This window comes from Nelumbo nucifera, chromosome 5 (assembly GCF_055504915.1).
Source record: "Nelumbo nucifera cultivar China Antique chromosome 5, China Antique-T2T, whole genome shotgun sequence".
NCBI classification, from domain to species: Eukaryota; Viridiplantae; Streptophyta; class Magnoliopsida; order Proteales; family Nelumbonaceae; genus Nelumbo; species Nelumbo nucifera.
In genome coordinates, this window is record NC_142653.1 from 24534716 (window position 1) to 24555388 (window position 20673).

Consider the following 20673-nt stretch of genomic DNA (forward strand, 5'->3'; position numbering starts at 1 on the left):
TGTACATGTGGAGCCATTTGAAGAAATACCGTTCTATGAATCTGGGGTGTCTCCACGGAACAAATAATATAAATTAAAATATGATACTTGATGTTTCGTGCCAATGGCCCAAAACGACTCCCTATTTTGGACGTGGCCTGAACACCACGATACCAAACACCGTCCTAATTATTGCGGTGTTATAACTTCTTGACAATGAAAACACAACATCGATTCCTTATAATTAAACTATTTATGGGATGTGGAACGGGGCACCAGACAGCTTCTTAAAGAAAAGGGAAAACAATTGGGAACATGAGATGATCATTCAACCAATTATTACTTCATATGACTGATACAAAGTTTAGGACACAATTATAGTAGTATAAATATTTAAAAATGCTTCTCTGGTCTTCCTACACACATTAAAAAGCATTACAAGGTGGAAAAATAAGGAACATTCTGTACATCCCAAAAGCAAATCATTCATGGAAAACACTTACTGATGTCAATGGGTCGGGTTAGGGTAGACTTGATCTTGAAACACTTAGGATGTGTTTGGTTCATGGTTGCATTTGTGTTTGTGTTTCACTGCTGGATACATGGTTCCAAAACCAGTAGAATGGGCATTTTATGGTGCATCCCAAACACCAATGAAGTTCTAGTTATAATGTCTCATTCGATAATGGCCGTACGATCATAAATAGTTGATTGACTGGTCCAAGAAGACGGTTCAATCAGATGGTTTGCTACTTTGCTTGGTGAAACTCTGAAAACAGTCAAAAAGCCTGGGACTCAAACAAATTGAATAGCATTCCTGGGATGGCTCTTCTCTAATCGACTCAATTATCAACAACATTCTCTGAACATAATTATTTCTACCCTTTGACATTACTGGATTGGTGAAATTAGGCTTTCCGTCTAAATTGAATTCAAGGCAGAAGTAATTGCGTGGGAGTACAAATAACAAAGTGTAAATTCTGATTGGATTTTTCTCTGGGTTTTACTTTGCTTTATGTTTTATTTCACTTCCTTTACAATGCAACCAAACAAAACGAAGTATAATTTAGATTTAGAACAAAAAAATGTCAGATTTTGTATTCAATTCATTGCACTCTCGTGCTTTTGCACCAGTGCAAACAATATCAGGAGATAAACCCCGAATTTTAGAATGCAACTGTTTTCAAGAAAACAGATGGGAGTGCACATATCCCAACCACTTGGTGAATGAGGGAGAGAGCTGAACATGATTGGTGCAGGGTAATCCATTATTGTTGCTGTCTTAATTCCTACAACTAATGGATGAAAGTAACCAACAAGATCATTTAGTCCCCCGACAGCAACTAATCTAATTTAAGAGAAGTGCAAATGAAGCAATAGTGAAGTTTGAAATATGACTTACTGCTCCTGTAAGAAATTTGGACTCAGGTTTACATTTCAAAATGCTTTCCTTGCACTACATTTTTTCTCTTCTCCTAGCAGTCATACCCTTATGACTGAAAATTAAAAGGTTACATAAATATAGAAGATTGCACAAATCGTCAATTATCCTAAGCACGTTGTCCCTTAGCTTTGCCACAGAGGAGGGCATTTGGTGGAATGTCATATTCATTGGCTGGGGTTTTGTCTTGGTTCCAGACCCTGAGATAGAATTGCTGCCCCAAATACTGCCTCTCCCATATTGCAGACCGCAAATTCCACATACCTTGGTTGTCCAAGGAGACCCAAATGGTGGTCCATGAATTTGGATACACCTGCAAGACCATACATTGCATTAAACAAATAGAAATCATTCTAAAACTTTTTAAGTAACATAAGTCTAGCATATAAATTGCAAGTCAACCACTGAAAACTCTCTGCTTGTTCTGGTTTCAGTTACCTGAGCAGTATGTCTAGTGAGTGTATCAATTAGATTATAGCCATTCCTACTGGCCGGTGTCCACTGCCCGTGACCATATCTGCATTCACCATACCTACAATCGGTACTGATAAAAAAAATACACAGAAAGAGATTAAAGCCTTACCCAACAACCCAGAAATCATAACCATCTAGGTGCCAAGATTGGATGGTGTTCTCATTATTTTGGAAGACAACTTCAATAAACTCATGGAGAGAAGCTGGCATAACAGCTGTAGCAAGTAATGCAGGACCTCCACTAGGCGCTGTTTGAATGGAATTCAGACTAAAGACCCCAGGGATATTGAAATAATCGGCAAGTTTGAGCGGGGTATCTGAGTTAATGTAAGAGACCCTATTAACAGCATAGCGTTGCTTCCCATTTATCTGTGGGGCTGAGTTGGCCAAGACAATTGTCCTTGATGGTTTTATCTGCCCATAATGGAATGAACCTTGAGGATTGGGCCTAGCCGCGCTTGCTGTCAAGTTCCATCTTTGAAACAAAAAGTAGGATAATCAGATTCTTCATTCATAAGGAATTTTAAATTTTAATAGGATAACCAGAGACCTCAGTGTATTATATAAATCTGAGCATTAGCATTTGAAGGTCTGGTCTATGCAAGACTCCAATTGTTGAGTATAATTTGTTTCAATAAAATGCAATTTAACATGTCAGTGGCAATTATTGACCAATTTCAACAAATGCCTCGGTCAAGTCCTCAAAACTAATATACCTGAAGGTTCTGGCCTGCTGCATTGACCAATCTATTTGATAAGAAGGACCAGAAGGCAATTGACCAGAAACTGGGGTGTGAGAATTGGTATAGTGTAGCACTGCAGTTGTTGTGAGAACAGTACTTGTGAATCGTGTGGATGCAACAATATAGTAATCTTTGGGAGATTGATTTAGTGTGACAAGGACAGCCACAGATTGGCCCACATGTACATCCAGAGAATCATAGATAATCTGAATGGTGTGGGAACCTTCAACTTCGACCAGCTTAAGTGTATGGCCCTGGATCCTAAAGTTGATTGAGGATGACAAGCCCACATTTGAGATTCTGAACATGTAGGTTTTACCTAGAAAAAAAAAATCATAAAAAAGTAGATCAAATACGTATAGATGAACTTGGTTTGAGGTTGTGTTAGAAATTAAGCACTTACTCATCACAAAATGGATGTGCAGAACCTACCATTTAAAGCCCCATTAAAAATTTTTTAATTTAGTGATGAAAGTTACCTTGATCTCCACTAAAAGAAGTATGCGCCTGGCCATTTATTAGAAGACCGTCAGGGAAAGGAAGAGGTTTCCCGGAATCCAAATATTGTTGTAAAGTCTGCAATAATCAGAAAGAAGAAAGAAGTCAAATACCATGAAAATTTGCAGTCACTGGATATATTACAAAGACCTGTTTTTCCTGTGTTAAAAGTGGGGATAGGTCTCTAGCTTTAATTTTGTATCAGTCACCATAAGATCTAAGGCTGTGTTTGGCTTGAAGGAAAAAAGTAGGGAAAGGAAAGGAAAGATAGGGAAATCTTTACAAACTTTATATATGTTTCCCTACCTTTTCCTTCAAACCAAACATAACCTAAGGGTCAACAGCGTTAGTAGGGCTGGTTCACCAAATGAAACTGGTTGACTAATGGAGGATTTTGAAACAAAGAGTGGAGATTTGATCCAGAAAACTTTAACAGTTAATCAACTTGACAGTTTCACAAGAAGGCGTTGTCTGGTTTGGACCCTGGTCCTGATTGATTGGACAAGCTGTTAGAAACTTTCACTGCAAATGTCTCCATAGTGCAATACAAGGGATCTAGTAGAACTAACTGAAAATAGTTGCTGCCATACGTTGAGAAATAGGCCTTAATTTTAGAACAGGAAGATGAAAACTACTAATGGATTCTAAAATCTAAAATGCCCAAATGAATAAACTTTTGCTAGAAATATTATGCACAGATGTTGGAGGGGAATATGGAAACCTGGTCAAGCCGTCAAGGTGAAAATGCATAAGTTATTTACCTTGTGGTTGGTTTTGTACCAATCACCAATCAGTAGTGTGAAATCACCATCAGGTTTAGGAAATGGGATTGGTATCCCTGGTCTCTGATACACATTCAGACCTCCATACCCACCAGCGGCTTTGTGCAGCGAAGTGGATGGAAAGTAGGTGAAGCTTCCAATCTGATCCTTTGTTTGAAACTTGTATGTGTAGTTTGAATTTGGTAGAATTGGGCAATTGGTTCCCAGTACTCCATCTTGCCATGAGTTCTTCCTTTGTTTAATGCCATTCCTGGTAACGAGAAGCCATGAATTGATAGATGCAAGTTGGTCATTGTGAAATTTAAGGCTACCTTTAATTGTGAAATTTTATAACCAGGAAAGGAACATAATAACCCAGGATGGCACTTTAATTTGCACAAGAGACTCTTAATAGGTTAAAGTGGAACACAGAGGCCACTGATTTTAGAAAATTGGACATTGATAATAGACCTCTCTGAATATTAAAATAGAAAAATGAACCAAACTGTTATATTTTTGTTTTCTGTAATCTGAACCGAAAATAGAAAAGGGAACAAAGATATTGAACCAAATGATGAAGGTAGTGTGTGCATTGGCAGGGAATCCAATTTCACAGTTAAACAAATAACTACGAAAGAGTGAGAATTCTGACAAGTAGAAAATAACCGAAAGAGAAGAAAAAATATGAAAGCAAATATCTTTTTTGAAAAAAAAATTAGATAATTCTTACAGGGTTTTACAGAGGATTATCAACCAAATAGGAAATATGGCCAGAAAAGGCAATAAGAATATGCAATTTAAGGCACAGATAAGTGAACAAACTAAGAGACAACATGGTGAAGTAAATAAAGAAAAGAAAAGACCAACCATGTCAAGAGAAAAGGCTGGTCCAGCTTGTTAATGAGGTTAAGAACAATGTTGTCATTGGTCACAACGTCAAGTCTAGGACCAGGAAATTGGCCATTGATAAGAATAACCTTCAAAACCAAAAAAAAAAAAAAATGACAATGAATTATGAGATTAGACACAAAACCTATTCCATCTAGTTGCCCAGTAAGACCAATCAAATCTTATAAAGTGAACTGATGATAAAATATATACTATCACAGAGACTGGAAACTCAACCTGTTGAGGGACACCAAGAGGAGAAATTTTTCCATAGGTTACAGTCCATGTATAATATTTGTAAGGGTCCTCTGCTTTGACCAGAGGAACACTTAAACAAGCGAGAACTCCAAGGACCAAATGCAGTAAAATTGCAACTTCTGCCGTCATTTTATCAGGAAAATTGTCTCCGAGTTGATCTAATTTGTGCAACAAAAAAGGAAGTCATAAACAAGACATTAGTAAATAAATAAAAAAAAAAAACTTATTAGATCTAGAGCCTAAGCAGAAAGAATGGAACATAAATACATGCTTAAGAAAAGAAGATGTAATGTGCTTGATGGATTAAGCAGGATCTCCCACAGTCACAACCACAACAAAGCTAAAACACTAATATAGACGTTCAAAGCCATGGAGATCCGAGATTAGTTGTGTCCAGCACAGAAGCATCAAGGAGCAATACAGAGCCATCAAAATTTGCTTGAAGAAAAAGTTTTAAGGTATCATTTTGCAAGACATAAAGAATGCTTCATCATTATTTTCTAAGGAAGAACTTTAAGGAAAATTGGAAATTTCCAGGATCTGAGTTTCGGAACAGGATGTTTGGAGGTCCCCACCGACTGAAAATCGAAAACGAAAAACTTGAAATGCAAAAGATGCAACACTGACAGTCGAAGCTTGCATAAAATCAGAGACACTAATCAATGGAACATTAAAATGGAGTAAACTAAACAAGAAAAAATCGTTCACCTGATCTGGAATTGGATAATAAACCTCGTCGGTTGACAGAGTAAGGGAAATAAAATGAGAAAAAGACTGCTCCTTCACAATTGCAGAGTCCAATGAAGTGAAGCAGTGGGCTATGCTTGCTTTTTGCTTAAGTAGGGAAAAAAGCGGGAAAAACTTCACAATCAACAACAACAACTTGCATGGGATTCTAGTCTTTAGCCTTTACTCTTTACTGAGAGTTTTGAATAGATAATAATTAATTAGTGTTTTTTTATTCTTACACTGAGCCCTCACACATGGGTCATCAGTCATCACGCGCTTCCGCGTCGTCATTATGGATCACAACATCGCAAATGCGAGATGTTATGTTTTATGCTTACGGTGAAGAGCTTTTGGTTGAATAGAAGGATTATATATATATATAATAGATGAATGTATCGGAGGAGGAAGAGCTTTTCAATGCAGGATGGAGATTGGTGAAGAAGATAAAAAGAATTTAATAACAATGTGGTTGATAGGAGATAGTAATTTTCGGTGACTGGATCTGGATTGAATGGAAGGGTCATGGCCCATGGGAGTATTGGCTTCACATGCAACATCTGAAAAGTGAGACCCACCTCCATTCTCCAAGGGGACAAAGGAATAAATGAAAAAAAAAAACTTGGAGACCGTTCATTTTTTTGGATTTTGGGAAGGGAACTTGGATTTTCGTTCCCATTGTTATTGACTAATTAGGAAATGTTTGAAACCGTGGTCGTTTTTCAAAAAAACGGTGCCACGTCGGATTCATATAGGTGTTTTAACAAATGCCCATGTATGTCATTGTTTAGTTCAGCCGATTATTAAAAAATCGGGCATTTCGAAAATCGTTCCCCCCTAATGGTGTTTATTTGTCAGCACATACATAAAAAATGGTGATGAAAATCATCTTATCAAATAGTATAGTGTTGCTTACTGCCTACGTGGCAGAAGCGTTTTTTTTTTTTTTTTTGTGAAAACCATGTCTTAGAAGCATGGGCATTTTTTCTTGAAAATTGATCCCAAAAAATGTCCACACTTCTAAACACCATGTAGGTTTTTGGCATCAATGTCATTTCCTCGGAAAAAGGCACCACGTTACATCAACACAACATCAAAAATCCATTTTTATGAAAAATGTTTGGTTAGTCTTTTTTTTTTTTTGAAAAATGTTTTTTTAAACCACACATTAGAAATTGGGAAATGTGTGATGGGAGAAAACATCTATTTTGGTGTTTTTTTGTTTTTTTTACTATTGCTAATATGACATTGAAAAATGCCTATATGACAATAACAACACCAATGGTATCAAATAGAAAACCTTAGAAGATGTTTTCTAGAAAACAACATGCTTATACAATATCATTTATTGGGAAAACAATTCTTAAGAGAACATTGCTTAAGATATCTATGTTCTTCTTTTAGATTTATGTGGGTTCTATGAAAATTTTATTTTTATTGGATATTAAATTTCTTATCTAGAAGAAAAGTTATCAATAATTAAATAAAATAAAATTACCGCTTTTAATAATAGATTTTTATGACTAAAACAGTCATTATATTATTTACCTGTAAAATAAAATATCACAAGTAAATATATTTACCCAAATAATTATTTCTTAAGAAATACTTATTCGGGTACATGCATTTATTCACTAAAAAACTTATTGAAAAACAAATGGGTATTTGGTGTTTTGTTTGGTAAAACCTAAAAGCTAGGGGGGTCGTATCGCATGATTCACATCTCATCTTCCCTCCGTCAGATCGCCCAAATCCGAATTCTTCCTGACGACCACCACGTGGTTCTGTTGTTCAGTGAATCCAATTCAGAGATCAGAGCCTGGGGGTTGTTACTAGCCTTTGGCAAAACTACGTCCTACGATTACTGAAAGTTGCATTGCTCATGTTCATGTGTTCTGTAGCGCATTGAAGTTTTTAGGTGCAGCAGCAGCTAGCAAGTACGGGGAGATCTCGAAACAGAATACAGGACCTTCAATTTCCTAATTCGTGAAGGTAGCGGTCTGCTACAAACAATAGGCTATTAATATTGTCCCAGTCCCAACCTGCCTTTGCAGCCGCACATTGCAAATGAACTGCGATCTGCTCTTCACCGAGCGTGCCTCACAGTTACATTCCATCCTGCATTGGGGGATAACTTTGGCTGTTGAGAGCCAAATGATGCCCCGCCTGCGCGCCTGCAACAGGCTGAATGTGGCCCTCAACGGTTAGTTTTAATTTTTTGGGGGGTTTTTTATAGAAATACCTCCCTCCCCCCTAACATTTACAAATAGTTATATAGGGGGTATTTATATATTTTGATTTTCTGAGAGAAAAAAATGAAAGAAAATGCCTCCAATAGTTATATAATAGCTAGTTTAGGGAGGCATTTTGGGTAAAATGATAAATAACTTTACAGTAACCAAAATACCCCTCCCAATAACTAAAAAATGACTAGTTTTTAGAGTGTTTTGGATAATTAAATTATTTTAAATTCTTACTAATAGCTCAATTCTCCACCATTCTCACCACACCAATTCAATAATTCTTTTCCCATACTCTTTTAGACTCTTATACTCTCAATACTCTCTCTCTCTCTAGTCTCCAATTCTCAAATCTTGACCTTTTTCAAGTTTCAACAAGAAGAAGGCTTGCTCAAGTATTTCAAGTTAGCAAATTGGGAGGCTTAAAGTAGGGGTGATCATTGGTTGGGCCCGGGCCGAGCTTTGCACTTATGGTAAGGGCTGTAGCTTAGGCCCGGGGTTCCGGACTTGGTTTTGGGCCAATGTCTTTCATATATAAAACATTACATATCTATAATATTTTATATTAAATACATAACATGCATATAAACTTATTTTATACATTATATAATATAAAATATTACATATAATATAAATTATACATGTCATGTTATAGTATTCATATATAAAATATATAATCTAATATAAAATAACATGTATATATATATATATGTGTGTGTGTGTGTGTGTGTGTACATTATAAACAAAATGTGTAAGTTTAAATATATGTAGGTCGGCCCGAATCAATTTAGATATTGTAGTAGGGGTGGTATTGACCACTAGGACAGACATCTACTCACCCATGAGAAATAAGAAGAATAAGAGAAAGAAAAATCCCAAACACAAATTGGAAGTGGGGGTTTTGGTACATTTAAATATTCATAAGAAAAAAATGAGGCAATAATTGGCAAAATATATTATACATGTTAAGCAACCATTTTTATTAGTTGAGGATAGGTAAACTTGAAAAACTTTATGTAATTCTATAAATCTTCAATTTAAAAAAATTTATAGAAATACTATTAGATCAGATGCTTTGAAAATTTTTATTCATATAAACAAAATTTAATTTCTATTTTATCAAATTTTAATTATAGAGTTGCAATTACTTCTGATATTTGGACCTCTAAAATTAATATAAGTTATATCTATATTACTAGTCATTTTATTGATGAAAGCCGGCTTTTACAAAAAATAATTTTAAGTTTTACTAGGCTTGAATGGCCACATACTGGCCAAACTATTGCTACAAGTATTTTAAATACTTTACATGCTTATGGAATTGACAGTAATTTTTTTTTTATATTAGTTTTGATAATGCCAACAATAATGATTCATCAATAAATATTTTGAAATTTCAATTAAAACCTTATTTAATGGTAAATTATTTCATATTAGACGTGCATGTTACATATTAAATTTATGTATTCAAGATGCTTTATATTATTTCTCATCATATTTCTAAAATTAAAAATTGTATTATATAATAAAATTTATGGAGCAAGAAAACAAGAATTTAAATATCTCTGTCATAATTATGGTTTAAAATCTAAACATTTTATTTTAGATGTTCAACATAAATGGAATTTTACATATTTTATGTTAGAAACATGTACTCCCTATAAATAAATTCTTTATGATTTTTATAATTAAAAAATGCCACATGATGTTATACTTGATGAAAATTAAGAAATGGACATTTGTATAAGTTTTTTTACACAATTTTTATGATGTAACTAAGGAATTATTATTAAAATAATGGAAAGTAAATTTAAAAAATCTTGGGAGAACATTTCTCTTCTTTATTGTTTAGCTGCAATATTAGATCCTAGGATTTAAAAATATGGTATAGATATTTTACTTGATTCATTTTGTGAAAATATGAATATTGAAGTGGAAATAAAAAGAAAAATTTAATAGTCTATTATTTGAAATGTATAATTTATATGAATCTAATATGGCATGGAATAAAAAATGTACAACTTGTACATGTACAACTTCCACTTTTGAAACAACTAGTTCCAAAAGTACGTAAGATAGAGTCTGGTCTTTAATAAATAGGAGGCAGAAATCTACTGCAACTTCATTAAGTTCATTTGTTGAACTTAATTTTTATTTACAAGCAATTTTTTCTAGTTTAAGTGATTTATTTGACTCAGAAAGAATGAATAATTTTGATATTTTAGCCTGGTGGAGTGGACATGAAAAAAATTATCCAGTCCTTGCCGCCCTGGCACGTGATCTACTAACCCCTCTGATGCCTACAATTTCATCAGAGTCTTGTTTTAGTGCAGGTACTAGGGTGTTGGGTGACAAGAGAAGTTGCACGAATGATAAAAGTCTGGAGATGCACATCTTCTTCAAAGATTGGCTAGATGCCGAGGACAAATTACAAGACAAAAGAGGGCATGACACTACACCTGATGATTCACCTGAAGCAGATGATCAAAATCAAGATGGAGATGGAGGTGGAACTTGAAGAAAAATGACGAAGACAATATTTTTTTGTATACTCAATAACTTTGTACATTTTTTAAAATTATTGTAAATTTTGTTATTCAATTTTATTTAAAATATTTGTTATTTTTTAGCAATGTAATTTTTAACTTTCAATTTGTAATTGTATTATAATTTTTATATTTTATTCCATTTTGTTAAGTATTTTTTTTTCATTTCTTTGTTAAATTTTTTATTTTTTTTATTTGTTCAATTATTTCCAAAGGAAAGTAAAGTATTTTAGTTTTACTTAACAAAAAAAAATAGTCTAGCCAAGTTTGACCCAAACCCACAACACGACCTACAACCCGCGGTTCAGCACAGGTCCACATGAGCTCGGGCCGTGGGTCGTGCCAGGTTGATCCCCCAATTTATCCCTAGGGAGAGAAGCACGACCCAGCTTAACACATGTATCGACACAACATGACCCACTCTTTGCACGGGCCGCTAGCAAACCATACCATGCCAGCTCAGCACGACCCAATTTACAACTCTATCAAGAGAGAAGAATTCACATCTGCACTATACAGGTATCCCACAACACATCCAAACATCCTAACCGTGTATTTCCAATGCATATTGAAATATACTTGTGGGGTGCAAATGTGATGACATGGGAAGATATTCCCAATATACGGTTGCAATGGCCGGATGAGACAATGTTGGCACTGTATGTTGTAAGTGATCCCAATTCAATTTGGGAATTGTGATTGTTTAGCCCCGTACTAAGAGAGTTCAAATCAGTCCCCACAAGACTGTGCTTGACAATGTCTGATAACATCATCATTTTTTGTATTATCATCATCATACACGGCGGGGATGTGATGTGGAACGTTGTGGGGCGTAGTCTTTTGGGGGGCTGATTTAATCTCGTATTGGGTGGGTCTGGAATCTAGCACGTGAAGTGTTTGTTGTAGGCTCGTAGCTCCAACTCTCCATCTGCTAGGGCCCACAGACACCGTTAAGCTTGAGAGTTGATATTATACACGTGGCGCATCGGTTGAGTCGAAATCGTATATGCTCCTAACAAAACGCTCCTCACACCGATACGACAGTCACATCTCACCATGTATCAATATGCTACGAAATCCTAATACACAGAGGGAGATCGGTGTGAGGTGCCCTTTGTCAGGAGTAAATTTGAGTCATTGCAAATGGAAGCCCGCATTTCCTTTGAGATCCCGATTTCTTCTCCACACGGAATTACCTGACACCCTAGCATCCACCGACATCTTGGGGAATATCTCCTATATGCGTGTTAAATTGGAAATGTTTTCATGGTGCCAATGAAGTTTGAGGTTTTTATTGTTCAGTTTATTCTAGAAATCTGAACCCCACGTTTGGATGAATCTTAATCGTGGATCGATGTCAAATTCATGACTAGGATGCGATTTATAAGGGACTACTAATATAGAGGAGGCTGTAATTTAAAATTTTTGAAGTAGACTGCAGTCTATTTATCAATGTTTCCAATGTACCATTGGAACTGAATTCCTATACTTTTGAAGAGTTTTTGCTTGTAGAGGGAGCTTTGTTATGGCAAATTTATCTAACACCAATGTTTTAAAAATCGACTCAAATGGTAACCGCTTTAGACACCAATTTTCAAGTTATTGGTTCTATCTCGAATTTGAACGGTTCAGTGCATGACATTTAAAAAATAAAAAAATTAAAATGAAAATTGGCCCTTGTATGGACAAACGGGTTGACCATGATCAATTCAACAGTTTTTGGAAAAATAATGACTCGGGGCTGAAACAAAAATGGTACCTTAATTAGCTAGTTTTTGAGCCGAACGGTCCAGGTCACAATGATTTTAAAATCCTGTCTAATACTATGGTTTTGAAAATCGAACCATACCAGGTGGTTGGACCGGCTGATCCAAGAACTAGTCAGGCAATTCATTTTGTTTCACCCTAAAATCACTCTTAGGCCAAAAATTGTTGATTTGGTTAATGACCCATTGACTCGGGCAATTAAATTGTTGATGGACAATGGTTTTTAGCTGTTTTTTATTTTAATTATTTTTTTATTTTTAAAATTAGAAAAAAATTGTTTATTCAAACCAAATGGTCAGACCATTTGACCCGGGGAACCGGTTTTCAAAATAGTTCTATGTCCGGTCTGATTTTTAAAACCTTGTCTGGTACATCAACTTTACTTCTTATAAATATGTCAATTTTAATATTTAATTATAATTTAAAAAAGAAAACTTGAAATTTAAAAAGTGGATTTGTTAATGAACAAAACACTCACTAGTAGACTTTAGGCATAGGGGTATCAATGGACCATTTTTTGACTTGAACCCCATCCAAATCAAAATCAATCCAGACTTAATGGACCAATCCGGACTTGATGGTACAAAATATTTATTGGATTGGACCTGGTCCATTCATAATAGATTTATATTGGTTTTGGGTCAGATTGAACCAATAATCCAGTCCATTGATAGAAGATAAGAATACATGTATCAATGGACCAAGTTTGGATTAAAACCAATCTAAGCTAAAGCCAATTTGAACAGATCGGAAGATCCAAACATTGAATTGGACTGGTTCAAAATGGTCCAAATTATTTATCAGATTGGACTTGACCTGGTCCATTTGCAATGGATTCATATTTGGATTGGACCAAATTCGGTCCAATTGACACCCCTATTTATGCATATTACTTAATATATATTATAATGTTTTATTTTTCTAAATTGGATTTAAGACCTTATGTTGGAAGAAAATATACCCCAAGAACTCACCCAGCCATTCTAAATAAAGTTCATGTTTTTAAAACCAAATCCCATGCATGAAAAAAGAGAGAGAGAAAAAACCCCACCTGAACTAGAGTTACGTTGAGTCTAACTTAGACTTAGAAAGTTGAGAACTGTGGATGCACCACTCTAGACATTTCCAATTCAAATAAGAAGGCCTACTAATCATCAGCCTCTTTTGTGGGACAAACACCCAAAACAGCTTTTATGTTGTACAAGTTTTATGTGCTTACGAAACATTATGGTAATGGAGAGTATCATTGAATTGAGTGGCAGACAATCGATAATCAACTAGCAATTCTCTTGCAAAGGAAGCAAAGATACTTTTATAAAATTCATTTCTTTAATGTTATATTTATCTTTATATTTAATGTTAAATTATCCCTAGTTGAATTTAAGTGCTTTTGTATTTATAAAAAATATCTTTATAAAAGTGTTTTCATAAAAGTATTTTCATAAAGGTATATTTTAAAAATTTGAAAAAAAAAATAAAGGACAAAATAGTCAAAAATACAATGACCAATGACCAATGACTGCACGAATGACCAGTAATTTCTGCAGTTTGGGAACTCTTAAAAGGCAAGGAGAAATCAGAGATTTGGAGTGAGGGAGAGGAGAGAAGGGGTTTTATTTGAAGAGATTTTTTCTAATTATTTTTATTTTTTGTTTCATTGAAATTTTCGTGCCTTTTTGGTTGATGGATATTCCAATATCCTTGTCCATGGAACAAATTTGATTTTTTTTAATGTTTAAAAGCATAACATAATCTTTTTCTGTTAACATCTCAATGTCAAATTAATGAAAGGGAACAATTTATATGATTGTCTGAAATGTGGATGGGGTTTTTGAAGAGGCCAAGGTAGTTGTAATAAAATTACAGGAGAAGTTCAAGTAACTTATCCTTTTATTAATTATATATAATATCTTCTTTATCTTTTTTAGGTTAATTTATTAATGAAATTCAACATCCTAAATGATTCGGAAATCAAATCTAATGGATAAATTTGATTTAAATCCAAATGTTAGAAACACATTTGGATCCAAATATATCTTATTCAATCCAGTCTATTTTGTAGGCCTAAACAAATAAGCTGGTGACCTTTATATTTGATGCTTTTTTTTTCATAAATTCATATTTGATGTTTATGTTTCTAGAGATTGGAAACCTCCCTCCTAGGGATGGCAATTTTTCCCATTTCCTTTATTCCCGTAAGGATCCTCCCCAAATGAGGCAAGGATGGGGATGATTTTCCCCCTGTGGGGACGGGGATGGGAAAATTTTCATCCCCGTTAGCGGGGACGGGGAGTACTGATCCCCGCTTCGTGGGATCTCCACTAATATATATGTAAATATGTAAATATACATCCATATATTAATATTTTTAAAAATATGATTGAATATTTTCTAATACAATTGTAAATGTTAATTATTTTATTTTTATTTTTTTAAATAAAATAAAAAACAAAAACAATATGGTTAGCATTATAAAGAATCATGGGGAATAAGGATTCCCGTGGGGATGGGGGTGGAGATAACCTTGTCCCTGTTAGTAGGAACGGGGATGGGCCATTCCTACTCCCTCCCCAGTCCCCACCAAAAATAAATAAATGAATAAATAAACGAAACATTGGCATAGTTCTCCCGTATAAAATTCATGATTTTTTATTTGAGGTGAAAATCATGTCCCTTTTTATTTCTTTTGAAATCTTTGTTGGAAGTCAGTTTCCCTAGTCGTTTTCGAATTGGGATTGGAAGGTCGATGCAAGGACTGGGTTTTGTGACTAATATTGTCGAGCCCCAATGTTTTTAGATATATCTTTAGATCCGAGCTTGGGGCCTCAGCCTCATCTTTCAATTTAAGGACGGACCAGTAATGGGTCCAAGTAGGAGAGTCCATACAGGGCTTATTTGGTCTGTCTTATGTACAAGTGCAACGCTAGACCTAGAGAATAAGTAATTAAAGTATTATTTGTAATAACCAGTTGATTGATAACGTTTCTTGCTGGTCATGGCAGAATGAATCCTGTCTGCACACCACCCGGGCGTTGTGTAGCCCTTCAGAAGACATTAAAAAAAGAAAAAAACCATAATATCATGTATGCCATACCTCTTGCCTTGTGATGGGTGAGTTTTCCTCTCGCCTATGTGCGAGCTTTCCTCTCGTCTTCTTCCCCTCTTTTTCTAGTTTTTTCTCTTTTCTCCGTTATATTTTCCTTTTCCTTTTTCTCTCCAGACTTTGTTTCTTGTTTGGATAATGCTTCATCAATTGTGGAGGAGATGTTGGATGTCAGTTATTTTGGTGGAATTTTTTTTTTTTTTTTTTGGGCTTATTGTGAACAGTGAAGGTGCAGTTTTGTTCAACAAATTCCATGGAGATGGCCTTTGTTTCTTTCCATCGGTGATGGATGATATGGCAGAAGTTGAGAATGATGCCAGAGCCATCGGAGTTGCTCTTCTCGACGAAACAATGCATATGTTGCTCTTCCATTTCTACGGGAGTTATGATTGGCGGGTTAGGAGCCTATTTTCACGCCTTAACACTCATGACGTGGTTAGCAGTTACTTCAATTAATATTTGTGGGATCATGTTTAATAGATCCCTGAGAGCTGGCGGTAATCTTCAATGGAAAAGTTTTTCATTATTTTTACTTTATGTGCCAAAAGGACAAGGTTATTGTCATTGGTGTTATTGACACCCAGACCATTAGTGCAATGGAAAGGGCGGAATTTTCTCAACGAAAGGATATCTATTCTCTTGAATCATTGGATAAAATCTCACTATTGGGGATTCCTTCGGGTCCATTAGTTAGCCTAACTCAGCAATAGAAATGTAAGGGTAAGGAGTGGGATGTTGGGCCCTCCAACCATTCTCCTTTATTCAGGCCAAATTTTGCTGTCTAGACCTGGCAATCGGGTTGGGTGGGTCGGGTTTGGGTTGGGTCAAGGTATTTCAGGTTGGATTGTCAAATGCTAGACCTCAACCCTAAATATTCGGGTTAGGATTGACCCATGGGTCAATTCGGGTCATCACAAAAAATAATTGAAATTAAAAAAAAAAATAAAGAAAAATTACATGAAAAATGTCAAAATTAAAAGAATTAACCTTAAAATTCCAAATATAAAATAAAAACTTTAACATTTAACAATTTAAAGAGTAAACAATAAAAAGTAAAGACTAAATAATAAAAATTAAAGAGTGGAAACTTCTAACAATTCATAAATAATCCCAATTAGACTTGAATACATCTATAATTCTATATTTACACTACTATTAAAAATTTGAATAAGATTGTGGAATTTTTTTTGACTAAAATACTCATTTTTAAATTTAGTTCTTATTTAATTGTGAGGTTTAAATTGTAAATTGAACTACTACTTTCACCTCATTTAATTCCCTCAATTTAAATCTTATGTTTTTCTTATAAATGAAACACATATAATAAAATGATTTTTATACCTTTTCTCAAATAATAAAGAATAATTTTAGTCAAAAAAAAGTTTCACACTACATTCACACTTATAGTATAAATATGGATATTTCATACTTGTATTTTATTAAAAAAAACCGACGGTTACAAACTTACAATTGCATAAGTAGGTCGCTCCCACTGGGAAGTTACAAGATAGGGAGTTGAAAAGGCAAGCATTCCGATTTGATTCGTTTCCACTTCTTCTGTACAACTAAATTTGAAATTCACCACACCCAATCCTCAATCCTGATAAGACCCAATTACGTTAATTAAAGTAGACTTCTGTAGAATCCACTGTTGAGCTTAATAACCAACCCATTTTTAGCCAGTTCTTATACCAGCAACTGCCATGAAGATTGAAGATAGTGCAGAACCTGGATCTATCTAAAACTTCTTTTGTCATATCTGGGCCCGATCCACCAAGTCTATTCCTTGGTATATATGGGCCTGGGCTCCAGGCCTGATCAGTTGAGACCCTTGTAGGCGAAGTTGGTTGTGGGCTCGCAACACTGCCAAGACGAGGACTCTCTTGTTATCGATTTCTAAACCTAAACGCATCCATGTTATGGGCTCAAAACCCTCTTCTGACTTCATTAGGCTAAGCCACTCATTGGTCCAATCCCTTCCCATCTTCATGTGGCGTGAGGAAGAAACATTGATGGTATATATGCTTTAAATACCAAGGAAGGGCAATAGTTATCTCCGAATCAATAGTTATCATCAGGAGGGGTTCTAGCAAACAAGGGCAAATATAAGGAAGGGCAATGATACTGTTCATTGTCTTCCTCTGCATCTGTAAGAGAGAAGCGAATATGCCGGTTTCAGCTCTCCGTCTCCCCTTCCTCCGCCTCCTCTTACTCATATGCATCGTCGCTACCGTCACCACCCTCCGCCTCCGCTGGGGCCTGATATGAATTCCGGTTGCCGGCGGTGGTACATTTTTTATGTCCGGGTACAGATAATGAATTGCCAGTGCGAGGTTATTGATGTGAGGCGATGGATAGTGAGCCTCAACTATTGGATGAAGATAAGGCGATAAGGCTCGCAAGAGAGCAAGGAGATCCTGGATCTGTATACTTCTTATATAGATAGGATTTAGAAGTTTTAGAAGATTCAGAAGTTTATAAGTTTGTATTTCCTTTTGGATTAGGAGTGGGATTTTAGAAAGGAGCAAGAACTCCGATCGACTTGTATATATACATGATAAGAAATATGGAGAGAGCAGCTTGGGACTTCGAAATTTCTCATGGTATCAGAGCGGTAACGAAGCCGATGAAGCAGAGGCTCTTAACGAGGACGACAGTAGGGGCAAACTTCAAGCCAGGGGCGTTGTTGGTGTAGAACCCCAACATATTGCTTCTGCTCTGCCACCGCCAAACCCGTCGGATCCTCCTCCACCGTTGGCTCCAACTCTTAACGAGGACGACAGTAGGAGCGAACTTCAAGCCAGGGGCGTTGACAGTGTAGAACCCCAACATATTGCTTTCGCTCCCGCCACTGCCAAACCCATCGGATCCGCCTCCACCGCTGGCTCCAACTCTCTGGCGCTGCATCCCTGTTGCCGCTATGGTAGATCCACGCGGCACTATGCCGATGACACACGGCCGACCAGACGATGAAGACGAAGCCTGAGACTGTGACGCACCTTTGGCCATTACTGTTTGTTCCTGTTGTGACTGTTGTTGTCGCCGAAGAAGATCCGACAACTCAAACACCAGAGATTGTTGTTCGTGAAAGCACCAACCTTGATTCCGTATCAGGTAGCGGACAGGCTGATACAGACATGTTTCCTAAAGTTGAGCAGTTGGAAGAAAACTATGACTTTCCCGTCGAAAATTTTAATTAGCAAAACGAACAGCAGCATCAGCAGCCGAAGCTCCAAGTTCGTTCTTGCCAGTCGACGATTCAGAGATAATCAAAGACTACGACAGTGATTCGCTTGTTCATGTGTTGTGCTTTCTCCTTGATATTATTGCTAACGAGTCTTGCTGATCGGTCACCATGGTTGCCAACAACGATAGGAACGGTGAGAGCTCGAGTAAGTCTGTTGGACCCTCTGGCGGATGTGGCCGAGGTACGGCGAAGGCTCATACTGCTCAGTCATTAGCGGGGCATGAGGTGGCTGCTAATGTAGTTGTGATTGACGAAGACAGGACCGAACTAAACGGGCTTAATGACGAGTAATGGCAGACTCTTGTAAGCATTAAGCCAGGACTAATGAAAAACTCTCTGGTAAGAATTACTCCACTGAATTGATTGTTAACTCTGGGGCATCACATCACATGACAGGGAATTTAAATGTGCTCGTCGACACCTATGATGTTGCACCTTGTCCTGTTAGCTTACCCAATGGTGCGCACATCGAGGTCGTGAAAGAAGGCATGTTGAACTTGGAAATAATTTTAAATTGCTGCACGTATTATATGTCCCAAAACTCAATTGTAATTTATTGTCAGTAGGTCGGTTACTTCGTGACACAGATTGTATTGTGACGTTTACTAATAAGTTGTGTGTGATACAGGACCGCATCTCAAGGACTCTGATTGGTGCAGGTGAATAACTTGATGGGGTCTATGTCTTCAAGGGTGTGGCGCCGGTTCGTGCTTACAAGACAGATGGAATTGGATCATGCGATTTGTGGCATCAGAGATTGGGACACCCTTCTTATCAAACAGTTAGTTCGCTTCTTAATATCAGTAATAGTAAGAACAAAACCTGTGATGTTTGTTTGAAGGCAAAGCAAACTAGAGATGTTTTTATTCAAAGCAGCAATAAAGTGATTGATTGTTTTGCTTTGATTCATTGTGACTTATGGGGTGCTTATAGAGTACCTGCATCTTGTGGTGCGGTATATTTTCTGACGATTGTTGATGATTATTCTCGAGCAGTTTGGATTTATATGCTGGCTGAAAAAAGTGAAGTTGGTAGAACATTCAAAAATTTCAGTGTCATGATTGAACGACAATTTAATAAGAAGGTTAAGGTGGTAAGAAGTGATAATGGAACAGAGTTTAAATCCTTGAAGTCATATTTTGTCGAGCAAGGAATTTTATTTCAAACTTCCTGCGTTGGGATACCACAACAAAATGGTCATGTGGAGAGAAAGCATGGTCATATTTTGAATGTAGCCAGAGCACTCAGGTTTCAAGCACATCTTCCGATCAATTTCTGGGGTGAGTGTGTTTTGACCGTAGGATACCTGATTAACTAGACACCTTCGACCCTTCTTGGTGGTAAAACACCTTACGAGATGCTATTTGGACAAATATCTCAGAGTTTTTGGTTGCTTATGTTTCTCGCATACTAGGGACCATGACAAGTTTGCCACTAGGAGTAGGAAATGCGTCTTTGTTGGGTACCCTTTTGGGAAAAAGGGGTGGAAATTGTACGACATTGAGTCTAGTGATTACTTCATCTCGAGACGTGGTGTTTAATGAGGCCGAGTTTCCCTTTGCCACTCCGGAACATCCACCCTCTATAACCAGTCTTCCCGTAGCCAAAGAAAATATTGGGTTGCCTTGGGCCACTCCTTCTGACATGGTATCTGAGTCACCTCATATAGAAGTCAGGGGGAGCGACACGATCGATGAAGAAGGACATTCGAACACGGGTAATGATGAGGAGGCAGGTCCCCTTGATGAGACAAGGAGCCATACAGATTACAGAGATAATGAAACTCCAGCCGTTCCTCAGCCCACCACGGAAACTCCAGCTACTCCTCAGCCCACCACGGAGTTGTTAGGCCACGAACATTGAGAAAAGCGGACCCCCAACTATTTGCAGGACTTTGTCACACACTCAGCTCGTCGATTAGACCCCTTCGCTGTTTCTCCTGCATCAACTAAGTCCTCAGGTACTCCTTATCCCATAACTCATTATGTGACGTATGATAATT

General features: G+C 36.6%; 1 protein-coding gene across 8 annotated transcripts; it reads right to left on the minus strand.

Moving 5' to 3' along the window:
- Positions 1 to 1359: 1359 nt before the first annotated feature.
- LOC104595872 (L-ascorbate oxidase homolog) lies at positions 1360 to 15747 on the minus strand. Of its 8 annotated transcripts, none has more exons than XM_088888485.1 (9): positions 15416 to 15747; positions 5022 to 5200; positions 4764 to 4873; positions 3897 to 4167; positions 3117 to 3213; positions 2611 to 2956; positions 2004 to 2369; positions 1859 to 1937; positions 1360 to 1733 (listed from the first exon to the last, which is right to left on the minus strand). In XM_088888485.1, exons 2-9 carry the CDS (start codon positions 5169 to 5171, stop codon positions 1530 to 1532), a joined length of 1623 nt encoding a protein of 540 aa, XP_088744611.1. In that variant the 5' UTR covers positions 5172 to 5200; positions 15416 to 15747; the 3' UTR covers positions 1360 to 1529. The 8 variants fall into 8 exon arrangements, with proteins under 8 accessions (XP_088744611.1, XP_088744609.1, XP_010255117.1 ...); XM_088888483.1 differs by having other exon boundaries at positions 1859 to 1952; positions 15416 to 15745; XM_010256815.3 differs by lacking the exon at positions 15416 to 15747 and adding an exon at positions 5751 to 6150 and having other exon boundaries at positions 1859 to 1952.
- Between the last annotated feature and the right edge of the window lie 4926 nt (positions 15748 to 20673).

Coding starts and splice junctions, on each gene's coding strand:
- LOC104595872 (XM_088888483.1), bottom strand. CDS start 5,171: ATGACGGCAGAAGTTGCAATTTTACTGCATTTGGTCCTTGGAGTTCTC. Junction 4,874..5,021: donor CTCTTGGTGTCCCTCAACAG/GTTGAGTTTCCA, acceptor TTGGTTTTGAAG/GTTATTCTTATCAATGGCCA. Junction 3,214..3,896: donor GGTACAAAACCAACCACAAG/GTAAATAACTTA, acceptor TGATTATTGCAG/ACTTTACAACAATATTTGGA.